The 22,455-nt window shown below is 39.8% G+C and overlaps 1 protein-coding gene across 1 annotated transcript; it reads left to right on the top strand.

Annotated features, from left to right (window-relative positions):
• Positions 1 to 2,155: 2,155 nt before the first annotated feature.
• On the top strand, positions 2,156 to 22,114 carry ppp1r16a (protein phosphatase 1, regulatory subunit 16A). Its single transcript, XM_039790224.1, has 11 exons — positions 2,156 to 2,313; positions 12,841 to 14,012; positions 14,677 to 14,747; positions 15,735 to 15,880; positions 16,384 to 16,460; positions 17,051 to 17,175; positions 18,554 to 18,679; positions 18,767 to 18,842; positions 19,065 to 19,194; positions 19,306 to 19,468; positions 19,615 to 22,114. The coding sequence occupies exons 2-11, from the start codon at positions 13,766 to 13,768 to the stop codon at positions 20,140 to 20,142; spliced, it is 1,689 nt and encodes a 562-aa protein (XP_039646158.1). The 5' UTR covers positions 2,156 to 2,313; positions 12,841 to 13,765; the 3' UTR covers positions 20,143 to 22,114.
• The last annotated feature ends 341 nt before the right edge of the window (positions 22,115 to 22,455 follow it).

The raw sequence follows: 22,455 nt of genomic DNA, 5'->3' as shown, positions 1-22,455 counted from the left end.
TCCATTGTAAGAGTCGTTTCACTCAAATTATGAAAAAAAAAAAACTCCTTTTTTACTTTCACCTCAGTCTCTCAGTCTATTTTTGCCAGTAAAAATGTAGGTAGTCAGAGCGTCAAAGTTCACTTTATTTAAAAAATTCAACAGCAGCATCTCTTCTGAGACATGGTGTCCCACTTTATCCGGACAATCCACATAACACATACTCATAGTGACTATTTCTTGAAACCTCCAGTGAAGCAAGTTCTGTAGATTATTTAGAGTACTCTGGACAAAGATGCATTGCTATTGAATTTTTTAGATGTAATTTTTAAATGCTGTGAGCGCCAAAAATGTAATTGCATTTACCTCCATTCTGTTGCAGGGAATGCAGACATCTCAAAGATGGATATCTAAAAAAGTCTGGGCACATAAAACCAACACTATGCGCACAAATCGGTAAAGACCACCCTTTAAAAAAAAAAACGTCAATATGTTTTCTTTGGTCTTTTGTTTGATATCACATGGTAACATTTCATGCAAAGGTTCCTAAATTTCTAACACTATAAAGGCAATGCATTGTATCTGATCCAGAGTGTCACTGCTGGTTGGCCAGTTCACTGCAGGGGTCAGCAGATCACAGGGTCATCGCTGTCTATCTGTTTAGCAGCTGATTCTGATGCTGCATCCTCTGGATTAAGAAACCAGTCAGATAATCCAACTACTTTGTTCAAAATTGTTGTACGGTTGGTTGGCTTTGATGTATTGATATTTAATTATGGGGATATTAAAGGAGCATGTGTTCAGCCTTGAGTACATTGTCAAAGTTTTTAGATTATAACCAAGAGGGCAAACACACCCTGACAGTTTATTGTGAAAACAGTTGTCAAACCAGATATACAGTATTATAGCTGACATTAACAAGCTCTTACGCACGCAAACACCCTTTTTCACATGGCTTGATAAAGAAGGCTAGGTTGCTTTTGCACTATAGCATGTCACACCTACTTGTTTTTTACTCTTTCCTCATGTGCACCTGTAAAAATTTGGATATTTTATATATATTTTAACCTTTATTTATCCTAAGTCCTGCTGCTACAGATGATAATGAATACATATTATGTAAGCATTGATTCCCCCTTACGCCAACGGGGCCTGTCCTGTCTAACGTCTCATAATTGTACTTGAAATGTGTGTTTTGGCACTAATATTAATTCTGCAAAACTAAGATTTTGTAATAATAATACCTAATAATACCTACATGGCAATTGTGATACTGCAGCAAAGTGACATTGTGATGAATATGGCTGCAATGCCAGCTTAATCAGGGATGAGCAAAGAGAAAGTCTCCCCCCTGATCTCGGACTACTGACAGCAAACGTAAAACATTCAGCCAGAAATCTGTTGTTTTTATCCATACCTCAACTTCAATCAGCACATTAAGAGCTTTGTTCAGTCATGCTATTTGCCAGAGTCAAACTATTATAAATTATTTTCTGATTCTTAGTATTTACTTGCTTCAGTGATATAAAAATTGCTTGTGTACATTTGTTGCAGAATGCAGCAGCTAGTATAGGCTTTTGACAAACTCTAGACAAAGAGAAAATGCCTCGTCAGTCTGGATTACATCAGCTCCCTATTCATTTTTTATTTCATTTTTAAATTACTTTTTAAGCCCTACATGGTTCAGTTCCATTATATCTGATCCTTCAACTCCTTCTGCTCCAATACCCCTAAGGTATGGCAACAAAATGTTGTATGTTTAAGTTCCACAGTCCAGGTTTTTTTTTAAGACAAAGGGGAATTATGCTTTTCCTGTTTTGGCTAAAACTCTGTGGTACAAACTCACCCTCAGTATCAGATCAGTGGAGTGAGTCTGTATATTAAAACCCTCTATAGGCTGGTATTTTCTATAATGTATTACTCCAACGCTTTTACCATGCTCCTTTTATTGTTGTTTGGCCATTCCCTGAAATTCTTGTTTTATTTCATGGTATTGTATTTTATATTTATTTTATGCAGTTTTTTTTTATTTGAAAGGTCCAATATGAATAAAGTGCTGAATTTCAGGAAACAAACTTCAGATACAGTATTAGGGGATCACTAAGGCCTATATAAAAGCATCCAAAGAGCACCATGTCATGGGACCTTCATAGCTTGCAGACTTTGCCGCCCTCTGGTGGAATGTGTCCTGCGGGAGGAGAGGGCGCAGCTCCGGTTGTTATGGTGAAGCATTTCCCCAGAGGGCTGGCAGGAGTAGGAGCTGGGGACAGCAGCTGATTCAGTTTCACAGCCGCAGACCTGCACAGGAGCTATAACTGACAGTCAACTCAACAGGTAAGGTGTCGCCACATTGTTTTCTATCATTTCACGTCGATATTGTACACCCTGCTCGGTTTAACTTGTGTCAGTAAAAGTAAATTGTCGTGGAGGCGACGTAACGTTTAATTCACTTAAACCAGCACGACTCTGGCTGTCGTGTAGCTGAAAAGTAGGCTAACCTGAGGCTAAGGTAACGTTAGCATGACACAACATCAAAGGTAGCCGAATTTATCGCTGCTCAATAAGTGTTCTTACCATTTTAACAGTTAAGAGTCAGACAGGCAACATGCTAGGGTAAACTCGCCGGTGTTAACTTTATTTGCACCTGGACGCGATGAATGAAGCCAGGTAGCTTAACGTTAAATGAACTGCTTCCTGTCAGATCACCTGTTGAGCCTGTCTGTGGAACGCTAGGTAGGTTAGCTAATCTGTTGCTCACAGTTAATCCTACACAGTTATGGCACAAGAAAAACAAACGCTTCTGCTGTCGCTGTCTTTTTATTTACAGTGATCATACCATACTGTTAAAGTAAAAAATTACATAGAAATTTCCGGTATCTAATCTAGTAGCTATATCACAGCTTCGTGATAGGGCAACGAGTGCAAAGTACTAGCTATCATGTACAGGCTGACATAAATCTATAGAATGACTTTTGTAGTACAAGCTGCTCAGCTAGGTCATTATCATATGGGTCCAATGCCACCCAGTGTTATCGTCCTGTTGTTATATTGTAAGGTGGTTGGGGAAATTATATAAAACAGGAGCATGCAGTTCAAATAAACAGTTTTTGTAGCATGATTATTGTATTCTATTGTAAAACAGCTTATGTTCTTGCTCCAACTATAATCTTCTGTAGGGCTGAAACAAATATTGGATTCATCAAGTAGTCATTTGACAGAACATTTATCACCAATTATGTTGATAACATTGTCATTTCATACCAGTCATTTATTCAGCAAAAATGTCAATTGTCAAATGTCTATTCTCTGGTTATGTAAGGCTTCGCTGTCTTTCTTTGTCATGATTAAACTCACTCAATTAATTGATTGATCAAGAACATAATTTACACATTAATTCATAATGAATTGTTTGCAACCCTAATCTTCTATGGAGATATGTTGTAAGTAAAGAAATACTGATTTTTGTTTGTCTTGGTGCTTGTTTTCCCTCTGATCACTGACTGCAGATATAGGCTACTCACTGACTATTTGACTTGAAACGCTGCATCACTGACTTATTAACCTAAATAATTTCCCAGTCATCAATTCCTGTCAAGCCAGTCTTGGGGTCTTGTTCACAAGTATTTCCATGTGTGATCAAAGTACTTCTTCAATAGCATTTCCTTGGTATGTATGGTAAAATATTAGCAGGTTTCACAATATAGGTCAAGATTAGCTTGTGTAGACCCCTTAATAGGCTTAATATTTCATCATTGTACTTATACTCAACCCTTGTGATCTTGCATCGAGGATGCACACCTTTAGATAGGTTATCTCAACTGAATGAGCACTTTATTCTGTAGGACAAAAACCTGAACTTCGTGTGTAACTTGAGTTAATCATTATAAAAAGATTTCTTAGTCATCCTAATATAGTTTTCTTTCTTCATGATAAGAAAATTCCAACAAGTTTTTTTTAAAGGTCAAATGTTTTGAAACATTTGGCTCGCTGTTACATTCCTCCTCTTGTGCATAAACTCCCCCTTGTTTTTCTGTCTTTTTTTACTAAGACATTTCTTTACCATCACATGTGTTTAAATGTGAATCAGATGCGTATACATAATCTCATCATGTGGCACTATTTAAATATTCTTTATCCCTATTTTTCTGCCTGCATGACACGACCCTACTTGTTAATTCGAAGCAGTCAGTGGAGTAACGTCTGTCTCCTCCCCATGCTTCCTCCTCCTCCTCCTCATACTCTCCTCTATCTACTTCACATTCTTTCCTCCACATCCTCTTGCCCTTTTATTCCATATCCTGTTCTCCAGAAAAAGCAGCAGCTCTTTGTCTATATATCCTCCAAATCTCCTTTTTATATCTCCATTAAACATGCACACTCTCTCTGTTTTTTCCCCATGGTCCCTTGCTCTCTCCCTACTCTGGCTACTCTGTGGCATTACTGAGATTGCTGAGTGATTATATGGAGCAGTTCAAACCATGACACATGACAGGACTTAAAATGCCCACCTCTTCTCAAGTAGATCCCCCTCCCACTCTCTTTTGCAGACATTTGCATTCAGTCCTTCCCACGAGGCCTGCAACTAATGTGAGGATTATTTTCTCGATTCATTGATTACAGCCTGGTCTATAAAATGTGCCAAGGTGTCATCTTTAAATGCTTTGCAGACCATTTAAACTATACTTCCTTTATGCATTCATTTTAAGTTGCACATTAACAGGAAAAAAAAAACGTTCTGAATATTAGGCACGCAGTTTAGGTCACTTGGCATTGGTTCAGATTCCAGAATTATCTAGCAGCATTGACTCAGCATTGTTTGTTTCAATCAACAGGAAGGTCCTGCAGGTCACATCAAACAGCACACTGGGCTGGTGGTCATATAACAACCGCTGAGCAATGTTATTCCATGATGGCAAACCATGAATGAAGCAGCACAAAGCGCTGTTTGCCTATTTCCAGTGTAGCCAGATTCAGGGCTGAGCACAAGTTTTTGTGTTGTGTTCTTGCATGTTCAAGCACAAGCTTTAACACTTAGGTACCACCGTTCTCTTAATAACCTCCATGGGCAACACCCACTTGATGAATGTATGAGCCTCAGTTTGTGTGTTTAATACTGGTCTAGTCATTCCAGCTGTTGAATGAAAGTATATGTTCCTCCGCAGCTGTAGACAGCCTTTCCTGTTAGGTCATGAGGTGGAAAAAGTTGACAAATGTCAGATTGATGCAGGGACATTTTTCCAACACAAAATGTTTAGTTGTATTTCTCCGTGTGGTGCCGTGCCAGAGTTTGTATAATATCAGTGATCTCACCTCGTCTTTTCCCGTCTGTCTGGGCTCTGCCTGACTCACAGAATCACAGGGCTCTTACACAGTTTAGCCACCAACAAATTCCCCATTCTGCATTTGTGCAGGGGCTTAATTTATAAGGGACAAAACTAACTGAGACTGATGAATTGCTAGCTTAGCACACACAGGTTAGACCACAAGTTCTCATCGACCTTAGGGTACAGACTGTTGATAAGAGCTACATTTGTCAGACAGATGAATGAGGTAAGATCTCAATATCACAATGTTGAATATGTAAATTTTTGTTGTATTTTTACCGTTTACTGTTGAATTGATTTAATTACTTTCACCCTAAGTAAGGAACCATATGTTATCGTTATGTGTGGGTTCATAATATAATATAGAGTTTGATAATAATAACATTGGCTGTATTGTTGCTCTTGTTGGTGTTGAAATAGCCAATAGCCAATAGTCATTTGTGATGGTTTGCTGAATATTTTCAGCAAATTCCAGATTTAGAAAAGAAACTCAGGCTTTTTGAGCATCTGACTTTTAAACCTGATTGAATTGATTCACTGTTGGTGTGCTGGGGATATTTTAGCATGGCATTATGTTGTCTACCTTGGACCACAACCAACCTTAATGTACCCAGAAATGCCACTAGCAGTTTATTGTTGTTGATTTATCGTTCTGCAGAGGCTCCACGCAGAGCTTTGCCATAGCCTACGTAAGTGGCTTGAAGTTTATACTTGTGTGTTGGTGTGTGCGTCGATCTCTTTAAGAGAATAGCAGGGCCAACTTTTTTTTTTTTTTTTTTTTGTGTTTTTTTTTGTGTGTGTGTGTGTGTGTGTGTGTGTGTGTGTGTGTGTGTGTGTGTGTGTGTGTGTGTGTGTGTGTGTGTGTGTGTGTGTGTGTGTGTGTGTGTGTGTGTGTTTTTTTTTTTGTGTAGTAGAGCGAGTGAGAGAGTGACGTAATTTAGCTCCGGAGCGAGTAGCGACTCTAGAGTCATGGTGGGAGAAATAAAGTGTCTCCCCTGTTCTTTCTGACCACGCTGGGAAATCTGTAGCAGGAAAAGTTAACCCTGATATTGATTTCATATTGTTTATGGAGAAGGAGAACCAGGAAATGTGTCGGGGGGAAATGTAGTCTGGCATTGCCAGACACTTCTCCAAAGCGCGCTGAAGGAGGGTCTGGGAGGAAAACATGCTCTGGTTTAATGGCATTTCTTTAAACCAATCCGAATCGCCATGGGCGGTGCTAAACTCTGCACAGAGCCGCTGCAAAAATAGTTGTGCGAGAGAAAACCGGACAGATGCTCTAGCTAGCTGTCTCAATTTACCATGCAGGGATCTGAGAAGCAGTCAACAACAGTACTCATAAATCCACCAAATTTTAAAATTCCAACACAAAGAAAGCGGAAGGAAACGGAAAATACATGGATCCGGCGGAATTTCCTGCAGCACCGGAGCAATGCTGGAAGTGGAACATAAAAGATATAGACTAGGGGAAATGCAATGCTACCAAGCCACTGCCGAGCGACATGCGTCGCCACAACGTGTAGTTACATTTTTCCAGAGGTGCATGTCAGGCTACGGCCTAGGGTCTGGCATAGCGTAGGTCCGTGTTTCCACGAACCTGCGTACCCACGGCTTAGATTTTATGCAGAAGCATAAATCACTCTTGCTACCAGTTTGCTGCTGTAAGTGAGGTAGAGTAGGCTGATTAGTGCCAGACAGCAGGCTGAGACTGACTGAGCTGCTAGTCTGTCAGACCAAGACACAGGCAGACAACTATTACATAATTGTCTAATTGTCCTTTTTTTTTTTTTTTTTTTAACATATTCGCAGTTTCTTTGTTTAACCTCAATTAATTGCTAACATTAGCTATGGTCTTAAGGCGTTTGACTGGTAATTGTTGATTTTGTTTAGATATGCCAAATGTAATTATATAAGTGAATATTGGTCGGACTATAACTTTTTATTATTATTTGAATTGGTAGTTGTTGCCACTTGACCCTCTACTCGTTCATAGCAGCAAAAATAGGGATACATTTGGGGAAAAAAAGTTTTATTATAAGAAAGAGGTGTTTACTTTCTAGGCTGTGTATTTGTGTTATTACATTATCTGGGTCACGTAACAGTGATATATAGCCAAAAGATGTATCCTGGAATTCATTCAAAACTTCAATTTGTTTAAAAAAGTAATAAATGAATAGATATTTTTGAATTTGACTGAAAGAGACAATTATATTGTTAATCGCAATTATTTCTGAGACAATTGTACAGCAAAATTTGGAATTGTTACAGCTCTACCAAGACAACAATCTCATGCTGAGAGGATCTTGAAGCTTTTTTTCCTTCTTTTTCACCACACCCTGGCTTTCACTTTGTTTATTTACGTCCAAATGATGGCCTGCAACTCCAAGAGGCTACTTTCAGACTGCTTTCACATGTCAGGTCCTAGAGCATATACGGTTCTGAAGTTAACCTTATAGTTAAGAGAGAGAAAAATAAGAACACGTAGCACTTTTGATGCAAACACTTGTGTATTTGTTTACACAGACAGAGCCCACAGAGGAGAGAGAAAGGATGAGTTGTTAAAGGCTCCTACGCACAGCCGGAGTGTTTAACAAGTTACACAGATACACACCAGTAGCGTGCTTTCGGGTAGTTGTCAGCATCACCTCAAACTACTTCATTTTGCCTGTTATTTATGACCTGTGTTCTTGGTGGGACGTGATATGTCTTTCATGTTTGTGTACATGGACTAGCCAGTAAACATCATACTCTGAGCTTCTGTCTCCGCTCCATTTCCCCGATACCCTGCACTGATTGGCTTTGGCCGAGATTTGAGTTGTCTTGCTCGCTCTGCCAAAATGGCTAATGAGGAGATATTGTTCTGTGCCCGGAGTGTGTTTGTTTGCATGTAAATGTATCATGAGTGGGAGAATGAGAGTAAGTTTCAGTTTGCAATGTGTGTGTCAAAGTTGGCCTATGTAAGCAAGCAGGGGTCGGTCAAACATTTAAATTTTGCACCTTTTAAAAAAAATTAACGCAACCACAAAAATTGGAGTTTCTTAAATATTTTTCCTCTTAAAACCTCTAAAAACATTTTCAGTGCTAATAACATCAAATCAAATTATCCTTAGAAAATCATTACTGACATGGTGGGATGCTGTTTTTTTGTGTGTGCAATTTTTTGTTGCTGCTGTTTTTTTAAGGCCCTGACACACCAACCCGATTATCGGCCGACAGTCTGGCGAGGTCGGTGACTCGAGTCTGTTTGGTGTGTTCCGTGCCGTCGTCAGTCGGAGGAGGAGCTGTCTACTTTAATTTGGGCCAATCTGATTGGTGGAGTGCTAGCCCTTGAATAGCGAATCAGTGCACTTATATTAAAACACTTACCGGAAATGACGAGCGGGATGAGCGTGACAAAGGCCTCTCAAAATCTGACGAAAATCTTTCAAACTGACCTTTGTCGATCAAAAACAACACAGATTCAGCAACTGCATGGCCTATTTCTCGCTTCAAATGTTTTCAGAAACCCATTTCGGTGAACTATTTTCGTAAAATACGAGGTTGTATTACAAACGAGCTGCCATTATGGTCGGCTTTGAAATTCGGGAGAAGCCAGACCCATGTGACGTGTGAATCATTTCCGGTTTGACAATACAGATTAGCGCCGCCTGCTGTTAAGGAGACATATTAGGCCTACGTCTCACGCGCACCGAACGCTGCTTCTTGTGTTCCGAGGCACTTTTTGGACCGATGGGAGCCGAATGATCAGTCCGACTGCCTTTTCTGCTGTCAGGATGGCGTGTCAGACCCTTTTCTCAAAGGCCTCATGGAGGACTTTGCTCTTGTAATGCAAGATTCAAAATGTTTATCTTCCATGTTCAATGTCAATTAAAAGGCCTAAAAGCTCCATTATCCATAAATCATCATTTAAAAAAATATATATATTTTAAAGAAGTAATCAAAAATGTCACAGTTTTACTGTACTCTAATTGCAAATCTTTTTTTAAATTTAATTTGGGTTGATTATAGTTTAGTATAGTTTATTTTTGTAATCTGATCATGTAACCCAACCCTGTAAGGGTGCTTGTCTCGTAACCGCTTTTTTTCCCATTAAAATGTTATGTGTTATGTTTTGCAATATGTAAGCCTTAGTGTTGCCACTTACCTAACCAATGAACCATGAAATGATTTTAAAGACCCACATTCTGTGAAGAATCTAATGCCTGATTTAAGCCCGTCCAATGTACCAGCATATCAATGTACCAGCATATTAACAGGTATAATCTACCTTGGCTTGCTAACACAGTCTCTTTGAGAAACACGTAAAGGAGTCTATGGCTTTTAAACTCTAAAACTTGAGTTCTTGATGAGATTTTTGTCAATCAAGTAAATCCAGAATAAGATTGTTTGAAAGATGATATTTGGACCAAAGATTGTTCAAATTGACGGATAGAAAAGATCTGTGATCATTTAGATTATCCGGATGCTTTTAACACGGGGCCAGAAAAAAAAAAAAAAAAAAAAAAAAAAAAAAAAAAAAAAAAATTATTTTTTTTTGTTTTGGGGAAGGAAAAAAAAAAAAGATAGGGGGCAGTTTTAATTCTGGGGAAAAAAAAAAGGGGGTATGATGGAAAAAAATTTAAAAACATTAAAAACGTTTATTTGTCATGATCAGCTGATTGAAAAAAAAAAATTTTTTAAAAAAAAAAAAAAAAAATATTTTAAAATTTATTTTAACAGAACTTGATATATTTCCAATAAAGGTAGCCCTTAATGTCACAATGATCACAGGTAATATTACAAATCAAAGTAAGGTAATATTACAAATCCACATCAGGCACACTATGCCAATGCCAGGCCATCAAATGAGAGGCCTGTATTTTCTAAAATTCCTGTGTCCTCTGTGTAATTAAAATGAAGCGGAAACAACATTTAGCACTGCTTGCTTGTTATAATCCATTCATCTGAATTGTTAATGTACTCCAGTCAAATAATATACTTAGCATTGTACGAGTCTTGTTTTCCAAAATGTAAAGATTTATTGAATCTTCTGATTTGCACAAATCAACAAAAGTGCAGATGACCTAAACGGTCATGTTTTAAATTGCAGATGATTCAGTCTGTTTTTGTTTATGTCTGGGTCTGTTTGCAAGCTATTTTTTCACTTCTGTATTTGACATGAACTCTAAAAACACATTTTTGTTATATGAATAAAGTCTGAGTCATCTGAAATATGAGTCAAATGCAGACTTATGAGAATTCATTCTTTAAAAAAGTGAGCCACACAATACTAACATTTAGGACTGGGATCTTTACTCCACTGATTTTTCAGATTGTGTCTAGCATTATCCCACTAATACAGCGGTTAAGTTCCTGCAAATATTTTCCCTATTTCTCCAATCCTTTCTCCCTTTAAAGCCCCTTAAAATGCCACAAAACATGTTCCCCTTTTCATTTGTTAACTGTGGTTGAAAACACAGACCAAAAATAGGTCAGGCTACTAGGACTAGCCTTAATTGTTCTTTAAGGGTTCCTTGTTTCCTGTTGACCTTTTAACAAGAACATGGACTTTGGACACCATGTTTTTTTTCCTGTAGGAGGAAGACGGGTTAAAGAATTTGCCACATGGATTATTGGCATTATAAATGAACCTTACAGCATTCATCATCCATGTCTTGATCCTGTGCATTCTAAGTCCATGTATGTATTGTTTGAATGAATGATCCATGTAGTAGTCTGCAGTCTATGGGGGAGAGTTAAGCTTTAATCCTCAATCTAAGGAAATCCTAACATTGTAGCTAGTTACAGATATCGGTAGTTATGCTGCAGATACTGCATGTTATGCTTTAAGTATTAGTGTATATCAGTGTGTATCATATGTAGTAGTAGTACTTTGAAATAAGTCACCATTTACAAAAGATTTATACTTTGTAACTACTGACTTTATTTATGGTTAATAACTCCTATGCTTTATACTGGATCAGTTATAAGCTATCAATAAAAAAAGGTTGTGGGATTGTGAAAAATCCCATTACCTGGTTTCTAAACTCCTCCAGCAGGACACTACTACATTTATATTTTTTAGATAGTTATTTAGTTCATCAGGTAAACATTTTAATTTAACATGCGCCTTTTTGGAACATTTATTAGTGTAGACTTAATGACTTGCTAGGAAGTGTGAACTACACAAACAAATTCTCAATAGATTTATAACTGCATTATTACCAAACAGAAAGGATAAACACCAGCCAGAGATAATTCTTAATAGTGGTTTATAACTGGACTGCCACTTTTTTCATTTGAAAGCCATGATGTCTCTCTCTCATGGGTGGGCTAAATTCTCTGGGCAGACAAAGCAGAGAAAGGGGAGGTAACCTTGCTCCTTATGCGCTCATAAGGAGCAAGATTCCAGATCGGCCCATCTGAGCTTTCATTTTCTCAAAGGCAGAGCAGGATACCCAGGGCTCGGTTTACACAAACAGCCACTGGGGGACCATAGGCAGGCTGCGGGAACACATATTAACGTTAAAAACCTTATAAAGTGACATTTTCATGCCATGGGACCTTTAAACTCTTTATATAGTACCTACCAATTGTATTGACTTGCTGCTCGGGTTCCGGGTCCAGTTATCAGCCACCAAACGGAGTAGATGACTAGATGAACTTATTCCACCTGGTGAAACTTGGATGCTGGTTGATCTAGATGTCTCTAAAATCCTACAGTAAGTTCCATGTGATTACTGTTTTAGCAGGCTAGACTAGAATTGTAGTATTTTAAATTCATCTATTTTTATTCAAGCAAATCTGAAAATGAAGTACAAAAGTCCACAAATGGCTTTATTTGTTGAGAAAGAATTGTTGGAAAACGCCATTAAATGTAATTTCCCAAAAACAATCTTAAATCCATTAACTGGGATATAAACCAAACCCTGTAACTGCTACCTGGTTGTTATGAATCACCCTGCATCCGTTTGCTGTGTAATCTGCTGATTTATAGAGCGCTGTGGTCTACCTCCCAACTTCTCAGGTAGTTGGCTGCTTGCTGCAGTGGCTCTGTGGCCCAGGACTACTGTCTTGTCAGTCACTCTCTCTATCTCACTGAGTGCATCTAGTTAACCTTCCTCTCAGCGCTCACAGGCCCAGGCCTAAATAATAAATGAGTAGCCTGGAAAGAACCGAGTGCGTGAGCCACGTAACTCACCTGGGAAGTTAACGAAAGGTAACGAGAGCGAGGTTGCCAGAGTTGGTACTTACAGCAGCACTGAAACATGTCTCATACCAGCTATTTAACCGGTTCTCCACCACATCCCTCTCTCAGTCTTGCCCCGTGTGTATGCCAATAGCAGCAAAGTGTGTGTCGGGCTGCAGGGTTTGTCAATCATTAATGAAAAGCCTCCCACCATCTCAGGTTTCCTTCGGGAGAGGAATGGGAGAGAAGGGACTAGGTGGAAGGAGCTCAGGGGTTGAAGATAACAGATTAGGAGAGCAACGTGTGTACATTATACTGTAACACAGTACTCACATTTTCTCTTCCTGCCTTTTTTCCCCTCTCTCCCAGCTTACAGTTGAAGACAGAAGACAATGTTGTTGAGGGACGGATCATTGAAACCTTCGTTCACAGCTCTCTTCTTCCGAAGACCTGCCAAAAAAGTGCAACAACAATAAGAACGAGAAGTTGACTTTGGAATAGTCCCAACTCACCACCATGGGATACATGCATCCTGTCACTTAAAGTAGGCCTTATGTAAATCTTATGGATGCCCCTTTTTATTTTTGTTGCTTGAACTCGCCAGTTCTTCCTATTATGTGGATTACTTGTCCACTGGCACCATATACTCACTATTGATTCTCAAGGTCTTGCCCCTCTGTTGGATCCAATTCTTGGACACAGCCACCACCACTTTGGATTAGAAGCTCAGATGGAGCATCCAACCTGGAGAATAGTTTGACTCTGCCTTTCTAGCACTACCTTTTCTCTCTCTGTCTTTCTTTTCCCTCAGTGGATCATTGGCCACGGCCCAACAGTTGATATGGATGGTAGAACTGACAGTTGGTTACAATCCACAGCTTGGATGATAATGTTTTGGACCTCTTTCTCTCTCCTTTTCCCCATTACACCATAAGAGTTGTTACCATGAAAGATGGGAAAGAGACATTGCAAAAATTCTACGTGTTTCTTACTTCTGAAAGCATGGTGATATCTGTCACCTGATTGCACAACATAAGTTGTTTTGTTTCATCATACTTTACATTTTTGCTGCTTTGTCCATACATTTACAGATAAACTGCATTATCTGTTTGTGCTCTTCTACAGGCCCTAACGTAGGCCTGTTTGGCCTTACAGAAGGGCCTCTTTGGGAGGCATAAAGGAAGTATATGATAAATTTAGAAACCTGAAACATTTTATATTGAATATCCTTTTGGACTAAGAGAAACAAACAGTAAAGAGAAGCCACTGTGACAATTCATAGTGTTGTGGTGGCATGGCATCAGAGCACAGCGAGCTGCTGGCTGAGATGGCCACAATCGGGCGTTTGAGTGCCACCGAACGCCTAAAGCATGCCCAGAAGCGGCGCACTCAGCAGCTGAAAGGATGGGCGCAGATGGAGAAGGATGCAACACGAGGGTCAAGGGCCAAAGCAGATAAGAAGAAGCCGCGCACCACCAAAGTTACATTCCCAAAGGCCATCACCCTGCTAGATGCAGCTGCACGCAATGACCTGGACGAGGGTTGGTAGAAACACACATACACACTCGCAGAGAAAAGTCATTTAGAGAGCCTTAAATGTTGTGGACTGAAGAGCTTCAACACTAATCTAAATTGGAAGTAAATCAGTCAACAGAACTCAAGACAGGATGACAAGTGGTTTCAGACTATTCTAAAACAGACTAATGAACAACCTTCCTGCCTAGACCAATCAAACTCCTATAACTTTTAAAAGCAGCCTCACTCTAAAAGTCAGGGGATACTATGACCTCTGCTTTAGGCTTCTTTGTCTTGTGTTGCTGTTGGCCTTTTCTGAGACATAAAGCCCTTATCAGCTGGTGCATTGTGCTCTGTAAAATGTGATTCAAAGAAAGTTTTTCATGCATAATTTATACTTGATACGTCACACTTTAATTGTAATGAGAAAGGCGTTTGGTGTTCAATGGCGTTATTGTGAGCTGCAGGATCAAGGCTAATTATAGTGGCAAACATTGTGCACACACACACACACACACACACACACACACACACCCCGCATGGGTATCATTTATTATACTGTATATATTTAGGCCAGACAGATATGTGGCAAGTGTCTATGTTTATGTTATGTCTTGTTATGTAGGTGTTTGTGGAGGACTCTGCCCGGGTGGTAAGTCATAATGCTGTGTATGCTTGTGCTGCTTCTAGTGAGGGAGCTACTTAACAGTGGTGTCAGCCCAGATCTGGTCAACGAGGATGGACTGACAGCCCTACATCAGGTACACACACACACACACTTTTGCGCGGTGTCTATGTGTCTGGAGCTTAGTGCCGCCCAAGACGATTGATTTAAGGAATTGCAAACAACCCAGACTGTTTTTTTTTTTTTTTTTTTTCCTCCTATCCCAGAATGTATCTGTGGTGTAGCCAAACATTACTCCGCAGTGCATCTAATTATCCCCTTATACTCATCAAGCATTTCCCTCACAGTACACCAGAAAAACTACAACGTCACACATACTGTACACACCACTGCCTGCATTCAAGGTCCCGACAAACAAAACACAGGAATCTTATCATGGTTTCTTCTAATGGTTTGTGTAATGTTATTTGTAATCTGCTGTCACAGCTCTGAGCTCACCAAGTAATGTTTGCCTTTATTTTGTGTGAACTGTTACTTATCTTAAGTTAGTTTACATCGGTTTACAGCTCACTGATTCATTCCCAACCATTTTAGTTTGATGTCCAAAGAGTGAGAGCAACTTGCTTAGGCTTACATTCCTTTCCTGGACATGCATAGTCAGATTTAGAAGAAACCACGATAAGATTCCTGTGTTTTGTTTGTCAGGACCTTGAAAAACACAAATCTATAGCTACACACAGATCTTTATAATTCAGATGGCCACTTCTCTTGGGTTATTTCTCTTTTATAAGTGACACATACACATGCTACTATAAATTCATCAGAGGGGTATTTGAGGGCACAGAGAACTCTTTATGAAAGTAGTTGACTCTGCTCTTACCCTTGGAAAATGTGCTGTTTACACAGCAGAGAGCTGTACCATGCAGGCAAATGTTTTCTTTTACTCAAGCCAGTGTATTAGTTACCATAAATAATTATGCAATGGTCTATCCGTTTCTCTTTATGTTTGTTTGCCTATAGTATAGGTTTTCTATCATTGTCTATGCCTGTTTTGTGCTGTCTGTTCATCATTTTGCATTCATACACATTTTCATACATATCTACATCTGCCCTCTATTCTCAGTGCTGCATTGATGACTTTGTGGAGCTAGTGCAGTGCCTGCTGGATGCTGGTGCCTCTGTGAATGCCTGTGACAGTGAGCTGTGGACACCGCTGCATGCTGCTGCCACCTGTGGACACACTGGATTGGTGCAGCTCCTGATTCAGGCGTGAGTTTTCCCTTGAATTTCAGCCCCGCATTTATGCATCTGGTTTATCATAGAATGTTTCCTGCTGTCATTACGGTGGAAAATCAGTAGTATAGGAATGAATGAGCTGATATATTGTGGAGTTTTGTCTCAACTGTTATGATACATGTTGCTATATCCTTACATCCAGGCAAAGTGGAAATTCATTTTTAGACAAAAGTATAAATAGACCGATCCTGCTTGGAAAGAGACAAGTTTACATGTTTTTTTTTTTTTTTTTTTTTTTTTGTGTGGTGTTGTTGTTTTGTTGTGTGTGTGTTTTGTTGTGTGTGTTTTTTTTTTTTTTTTTTTTTTTTTTTTTTTTTTTTTTTTTTTTTTTTTTTTTTTTTTTTTTTTTTTTTTTTTTTTTTTTTTTTTTTTTTTTTTTTTTTTTTTTTTTTTTTTTTTTTTTTTTTTTTTTTTTTTTTTTTTTTTTTTTTTTTTTTTTTTTTTTTTTTGGGGGGGGGGGGGTTTGGGGGGGGAAGGGATGGTAACATGCCCTATGACCTCTGTGAGGATGAGGCCACCCTCGAGCTGCTGGAGATGGTTATGGCTGAACAAGGTCAGTAAGAGGAGTCAAATCCAAGCTGCAGAAATTGTTGTAGTTTATTTGAATGGCATTTATTTAAAAGTAATTTAGTCTTCCTCTTAAAAAAATGAAGGAAATGGGCGCCCATGTGTGGGGGTTTGCTCCTCGGCGCAGCGGGCCCAGGTTCGGCTCCGGCCTGCGGCCTTTGCTGCGTGTCATTCCCCCTCTCTCTTCCCTTTCATGTCTTCAGCTGTCCTGTCAAAATAAGGGCCTAAAATGCCCAAAAAATAATCTTAAAAAAAGGGAAGATTTCATATTTTTCTTTCAAAGTTAACACATCTCCATCATTTGTCCATCACATTTGAAATCAGGTGGCACACAGTAATGACCAGTCCCAAACCAAAATTAGGACAAACATCTTTGACTGCTGTGTGCTCAGGTTGTTAATGTCTGTGTGCTAACAGGTTGTGTGTGTGTGTGTGTGTGTGTGTGTGTGTGTGTGTGTGTGTGTGTGTGTGTGTGTGTGTGTGTGTGTGTGTGTGTGTGTGTGTGTGTGTGTGTGTGTGTGTGTGTGTGTGTGTGTGTGTGTGTGTGTGTGTGTGTGTGTGTGTGTGTGTGTGTAGGGATAACTCAGGACCGCATAGATGAATGTCGAGGGGCTAAAGAGGCGGCCATGCTCGCTGACGTTCAGGCTCTGGTTAACAGCGAAGCAGACTTGAATGCACAGGACGCTAATGGAACAGCACTGGTGAGACGGGGGGGCATGTACTATATACATTAAGAAAATTAAAGAAGGCCAGGGATTATAATGATACTTATGATCCTAGGGTACATTCACAGATTTTTGAATAACAAATCAAAATCATAAAACTCAGCCAAAAAAATTACAGGCTAGACAAAGTTTGGACTTTTGAAATGAATGATTGGTGTATTTTGGTTAATTTTTCATTCAAGATCTTGGACAGGGAAAACACAAAGCTTTTAGAAATTGCTTCTATTCGGGGCAGCCTCTAACTCACCCAGTAAGAGCGTTCGCCCCCCGTTGGCTGAGTCCTTTGCAGCGGCGCGTGTTCGAATCCGACCTGCTACCCTTTGCTGCATGTGTAGTGGAAGTTTCCTTTGCAGCAGGGGGGAAAATTTCAGAGTTTAGTAAATTGAAACAAATAAGACAGACTGAGACTAAAACCAAGTTGGGTTTTTGTATTTTATTGAAAAAGATATATTTGCAAATATAGGAGCAACATGATTTCACAAAAGGCCGCAGCCCAGTGTGGAGTCAGTTTCTCAAATGAGTGAACAAGAACACTAGGCTTATATGCATTTTCAGAGTGACAGCACACACGCACTTGGATTATTATGACACTACAGTTCTTACAGGCAATCTGATACACATGAAGACAATCAGAAAAAACACAAGAGACATCTCGGAGCCATTTCACCTCCTCCTTCCTGTACGATAGTTTTAGGGTGACCTTGTAGCCCCTATATGTTCAGACAAACAGTGCTCACATTATTTTCCAGACTGGACGTCTCAGCAGATAGAATCAAAATCTGCATGTGGGAAATGAGATCAACTCTTTCAGCATTTGTGAGAGAAGTAAAGTACGAATTAAACATAAAAATATAAGTAATTAGGCTTAAATGTAATTTTCCCATTACACATGTCATCCCCCATCTCTCTCCCCCTTTCATGTCTATCCACGTTCAAAAATAAAGGGAAAAGCCCCAAAAAAATCTTAAAAAAAAGAAAAGAAATTGCTTCTATTCTCAGCTTAGTCTGAAATTTGCCCCCTTACATTTTAAAAATCAATATCAAAACAAGGTAGTGTTATTAGTCAGCAGCAAAGTGCTAGTTGGAATTTTGTTTAAGTATCTTACTTTGAATGTCTCCAAAGAAGGTCTAAATCAGGAGTATACATGTAGTTTAAATTTGCAGTAGAGCTTGCAGCAATACTCTTTCTAATAAAGACTTTGATCCCGTTTTCTAGCTTTTTCTGAATGCATTTGGACATTGTATTTTACTTTTTAAGTGTTTTTTTTTCTGGTGAATGAAGTTAAAACCAAACTTTTGAAGTGCCTCCCCCTAGGTCAGCACTTTAATGATCAATGTTGAACATCTCTCCCAGCTCCATATAGCAGCTGCTAATGGCTACATGTCCGTGGCGGAACTATTGCTAGAGCACAGAGCTCTGGTGGAGGTGAAGGACTCTGATGGCTGGACGCCACTACACGCCGCATCCTGCTGGGGTCAAGTAAGTGCTGCACACAGACCAAAATATAAGAACCTTCCCCTTTTCTTAAATGAGCCATTAATAGGGTTTGTTGTATGTGTTCCATAGATCCAAATGGTGGAACTGTTGGTGGCCCATGGAGCCAGTTTAAACACCAAGTCTGTCCTGGAGGAGACCCCTCTGGGTAAGACCAGAAAGGCCTTTTTGGTCCTGTATTGCCTGATAGCAAAAATATGTAATTGACAGTACCTTTCACCTTTTAATGATGTAATTCTAATCCCCTGCCTCTTTTAGGAACTATTTATCCTGATCCATTTCTTAATTGTCTCTCAATTATAGCTTTCTTGTTAGCATCTTTCCTTTCATACCTTCCAGTATCTAACTTTTGCTGCTGCTGCCTTTTCAGATGTGTGTATGGATGAAGAGGTCAGAGCCAAACTGATGGACCTGAAGCACAAACATGATGCCATCATGAAGAGCCAGGACCGGCAGAAGGGCACGCTGCAAAGACGAGCCTCTAGTACTGGCAGCAGAGGGTGAGAGAGGACACTAGGCCAGAGAGCTCAAGGGAACCAGAGGGTGAAAAACATACACATAAAATTGAAGCAGGTTAGCTTCACTGTTCCCCTTTTCGTTTGTCTATACAGTAAGGTGGTACGTCGTGTCAGCGTGAACGAGCGCTCCAGTCTGTACCGGCGGGAGCACCACAAAGAGGCCATGGTGTGGCAGGAGCGCGGCCGACAGCCAGAGCCACATGACGACGACGAGGACAGACAAACGGATAATGAGCTGAACCAGCATGCCACCATGGTGAGCGAGCTCAGTGTTGTAGACTTATTCTTTTTTTTTTTTTTTTTAAGAAAATGTGTCTGGTTATTGTTGTTTTTGTCACATTTTTCAAAGAGTTAAAGCTGATTAAACTACTATGTGTTCTTTAAAGTTCTCTTTTGTTTCAGGTTGCTGGTGGTGGAGCCGCATCACGTTTAGAGGAACTGGAGGCTGCAGACAGGAAAATCATGTCCAGCCTAGGTAATGGAGGCACCTCTGTTTCTCTGTCCTCCTCTGTACCTGGAGAGCTGTGGACTGGTGGAGGTCTCATGGATCGCAGCGCCTCGTACCAGCTCAGCCCTGCATCCGGGTCAGGGTCTGCAGAGGGAGAGGGGGCAGACAGTATGACTCGAGAGAAATCACACCATACCCTGGCTGACCTGAAACGCCAGCGGGCAGCTGCCAAGCTCAATAAGTACCCAGCGCCTCCCCCGCCGCTGCCCCCTTCCTTGGAGGAGGAGCCTTCTGTTGCAGTGGCCGAGGTGACAAACACTCAGGCCCAGCCAGAGCTCCAAATGACCCCAAATGCAGAGGAGGTAGCCTCCCCGAGCCAGGTGTACTTCACCCCAGCCAGCGGAGACCCTCCACTGCTGAAACTCCGAGCCCCTGAGGAGGACCAGCCTAACAATAAGGAGCCTTGCTGTGGACTCATGTAGACAGCCTGGCACACACAGAGACACACACACTTTTTTTTTTTTTTTGTTCTAGAAGGCGCGGAACTCTCCAGATGCCTCTCCGTCAGCTCCGCAAAATATATGCTGAATTGTCTGTTTTACAAATATTAGTTGTGCTTTATGTGCTTGACGTTACACGGTGATGGCATGTGGCTATAAGTCCCTCATCAAAATCGGGAAATCAACTTTCCAGTCTCCTGCCGAGTAAACGCAGAGGAAAAGGGGAAGATGGCTATCAGGTACGACCTATGGCTACGATCCCGACTACGTGGACAAGCAAGACCATCTCTGCGTCCATCTCTACATCAGAGTGGGCACCGAGGCAAGTGTGGAGGAATTAAACACCAACTGACCACCTCTCTGCTGGGCATCCTGCTAGCCAGTGTGCAGGCGTCGGACGGTGAGCTAAGTGGCCTCCGTCAGTTTCCAGCAAGATGTCCGGAGCTGTGGTGTCCTTTCGCCGAGACTTTGGCTGGATCCAGGAGTGCCATTTAACTGGGGGGGACTATTTTTGTGTGTGCCGATGTGACGGCCACATTCTGCTTAATGATGAATCGTGCACAAGTTTAAGGAGCTGATTGGATAACATCTCATTGGAATTGTGTCTCATACGATTTCATGTGACAAATATAATGGATTGATTGATTGACACACGCAGTGCCTATAGAGTATAGAAGCTGGGCATTTTACACTCCAAAAGTGGCAAAAACCTTTCAAAACAGAAATGCTTGAAATGAATCATTGAAGACTGTAAATTAAGGCCACATGCCAATGAGGGGTGGATCTACACTGCATTTCAATGAACTGAAGTGCAATCTTTGTGCTTATTTCCTATTTTGCTTATCTTTTTTAAATATGATACACACTTTACACTAAAGGTCCTACCATTAGCTGTTGCTCCCTCTTATTTATCGACTGCACCATCTGTTGGACGGCAGGTGCCCTTCTAGTGATGCAGTGAACTACAGATTCCAGTTTTGCTATCACAAGAAAATATTTACTTTCCTCAGTCTTTGTTCAATACTTACTATATCTTACTACACTACTCAACTAAATTGACCTTTCATTAAAAAGCCTTATAATTGTGTAAAAGTTGATTTTATCCATGTAAAGCTGAATGAAATTGAATAGCAGTTCAAGATGATCTGTTTTAAATTAAGAATGAGGTTAAAGTTCTGTTTCCTTCACTGAGTGCTATAATCTTTTGTATACATTTACATTATAGGCCAGTTTTTTCTGGTTGGGAGATTTTTTGATCATAGGGGATAGTTTTAGTATACAGTAGAGTTACAGTACTCTGAATTTACACATTCACACAAAGATTAAAAGAAGGACTGTTTCCTTGCTTGATTTTTTTTTTTCTTGGATTGAAAATATACTGAAGAGTTTTTTTTTTTCAGTGCACAGAAAAGCCTACATTTCAATATTTCTAATGGTGCAAGTTGTACATGGTTTGTCTCTAAAAGAATGGGAGATCATCTACAAATATTTAAATCCGTAGATAATTTAGTCAGCCCATCATTATCATTTCCAGATTTCTGTCATTATTTCAATTTTTCTACTCTCTGAATGGAATCCTATTATTTATTCTATCTGATACTGTATATTGCTGATGGTGTACAGTTCTATTTTTTACAGCTAAAAGTGTGAAGGCAAGATCGTGAAGGCAAGATATTTATCAAAGAGATAATATATAGTTCTATTGTCAAACAAGTAATTTTGTGATGTGATTATTTGTCAAAGTTTGGGGCCTTCTTTAGTGCAATGCTTGCACAAAGTCCCACATGTAAATTTGGTGAGCAGTGGGATAAAATCATCGAACGGACATGGACTCTAACCTGATGTGCTAACAGTACATTCTAATTTCTGTATAGCATTTCAGTTTTGATAGTGATTTTTACTGAGCCCTGTTTGGAAAAAACAAACATAAAAACATTAATATTTTCACAAATGATTTTTGTATTTTTTTTTTTTTATGCAAAATTATTTATTGAATGGATCTAGACATCATAACTGTCTCTTATTGTATTGTTTATAGGAAGTGGAATCAGATAAAGATGTTTTTAAAGAAACATCACATTTAAGCTTTTGGGGCTTTTTATACATTAGACAGGCTCAAATAATAGTCTTATGGTTAGAGAAAGGAGCCAAGACACTGACGTTTATTCCTGGACTGTCTTGTTTACATGAAGTTAAGGATTTCTTCCCATTGTGGTAAAATTGAGCGAGCACTAAATTTTAAATACTCCCCCCCCTCCCCCCCCATGCTTTTTCCCTTCCTCTTACGTTAAGTAG

Source organism: Perca fluviatilis, chromosome 22 (genome assembly GCF_010015445.1).
Source record: "Perca fluviatilis chromosome 22, GENO_Pfluv_1.0, whole genome shotgun sequence".
Lineage (NCBI taxonomy): Eukaryota > Metazoa > Chordata > Actinopteri > Perciformes > Percidae > Perca > Perca fluviatilis.
This window is presented reverse-complemented; position numbering and strand designations above follow the sequence as displayed.

Excerpts from the sequence above, each read along its gene's own strand:
- ppp1r16a (XM_039790224.1), top strand. The coding sequence starts at position 13,766 with ATGGCATCAGAGCACAGCGAGCTGCTGGCTGAGATGGCCACAATCGGG. Across the intron at positions 15,881-16,383 it reads GTGCAGCTCCTGATTCAGGC|GGATGGTAACATGCCCTATG; the intron begins GTGAGTTTTCCC and ends TGGGGGGGGAAG. Across the intron at positions 16,461-17,050 it reads GATGGTTATGGCTGAACAAG|GGATAACTCAGGACCGCATA; the intron begins GTCAGTAAGAGG and ends GTGTGTGTGTAG.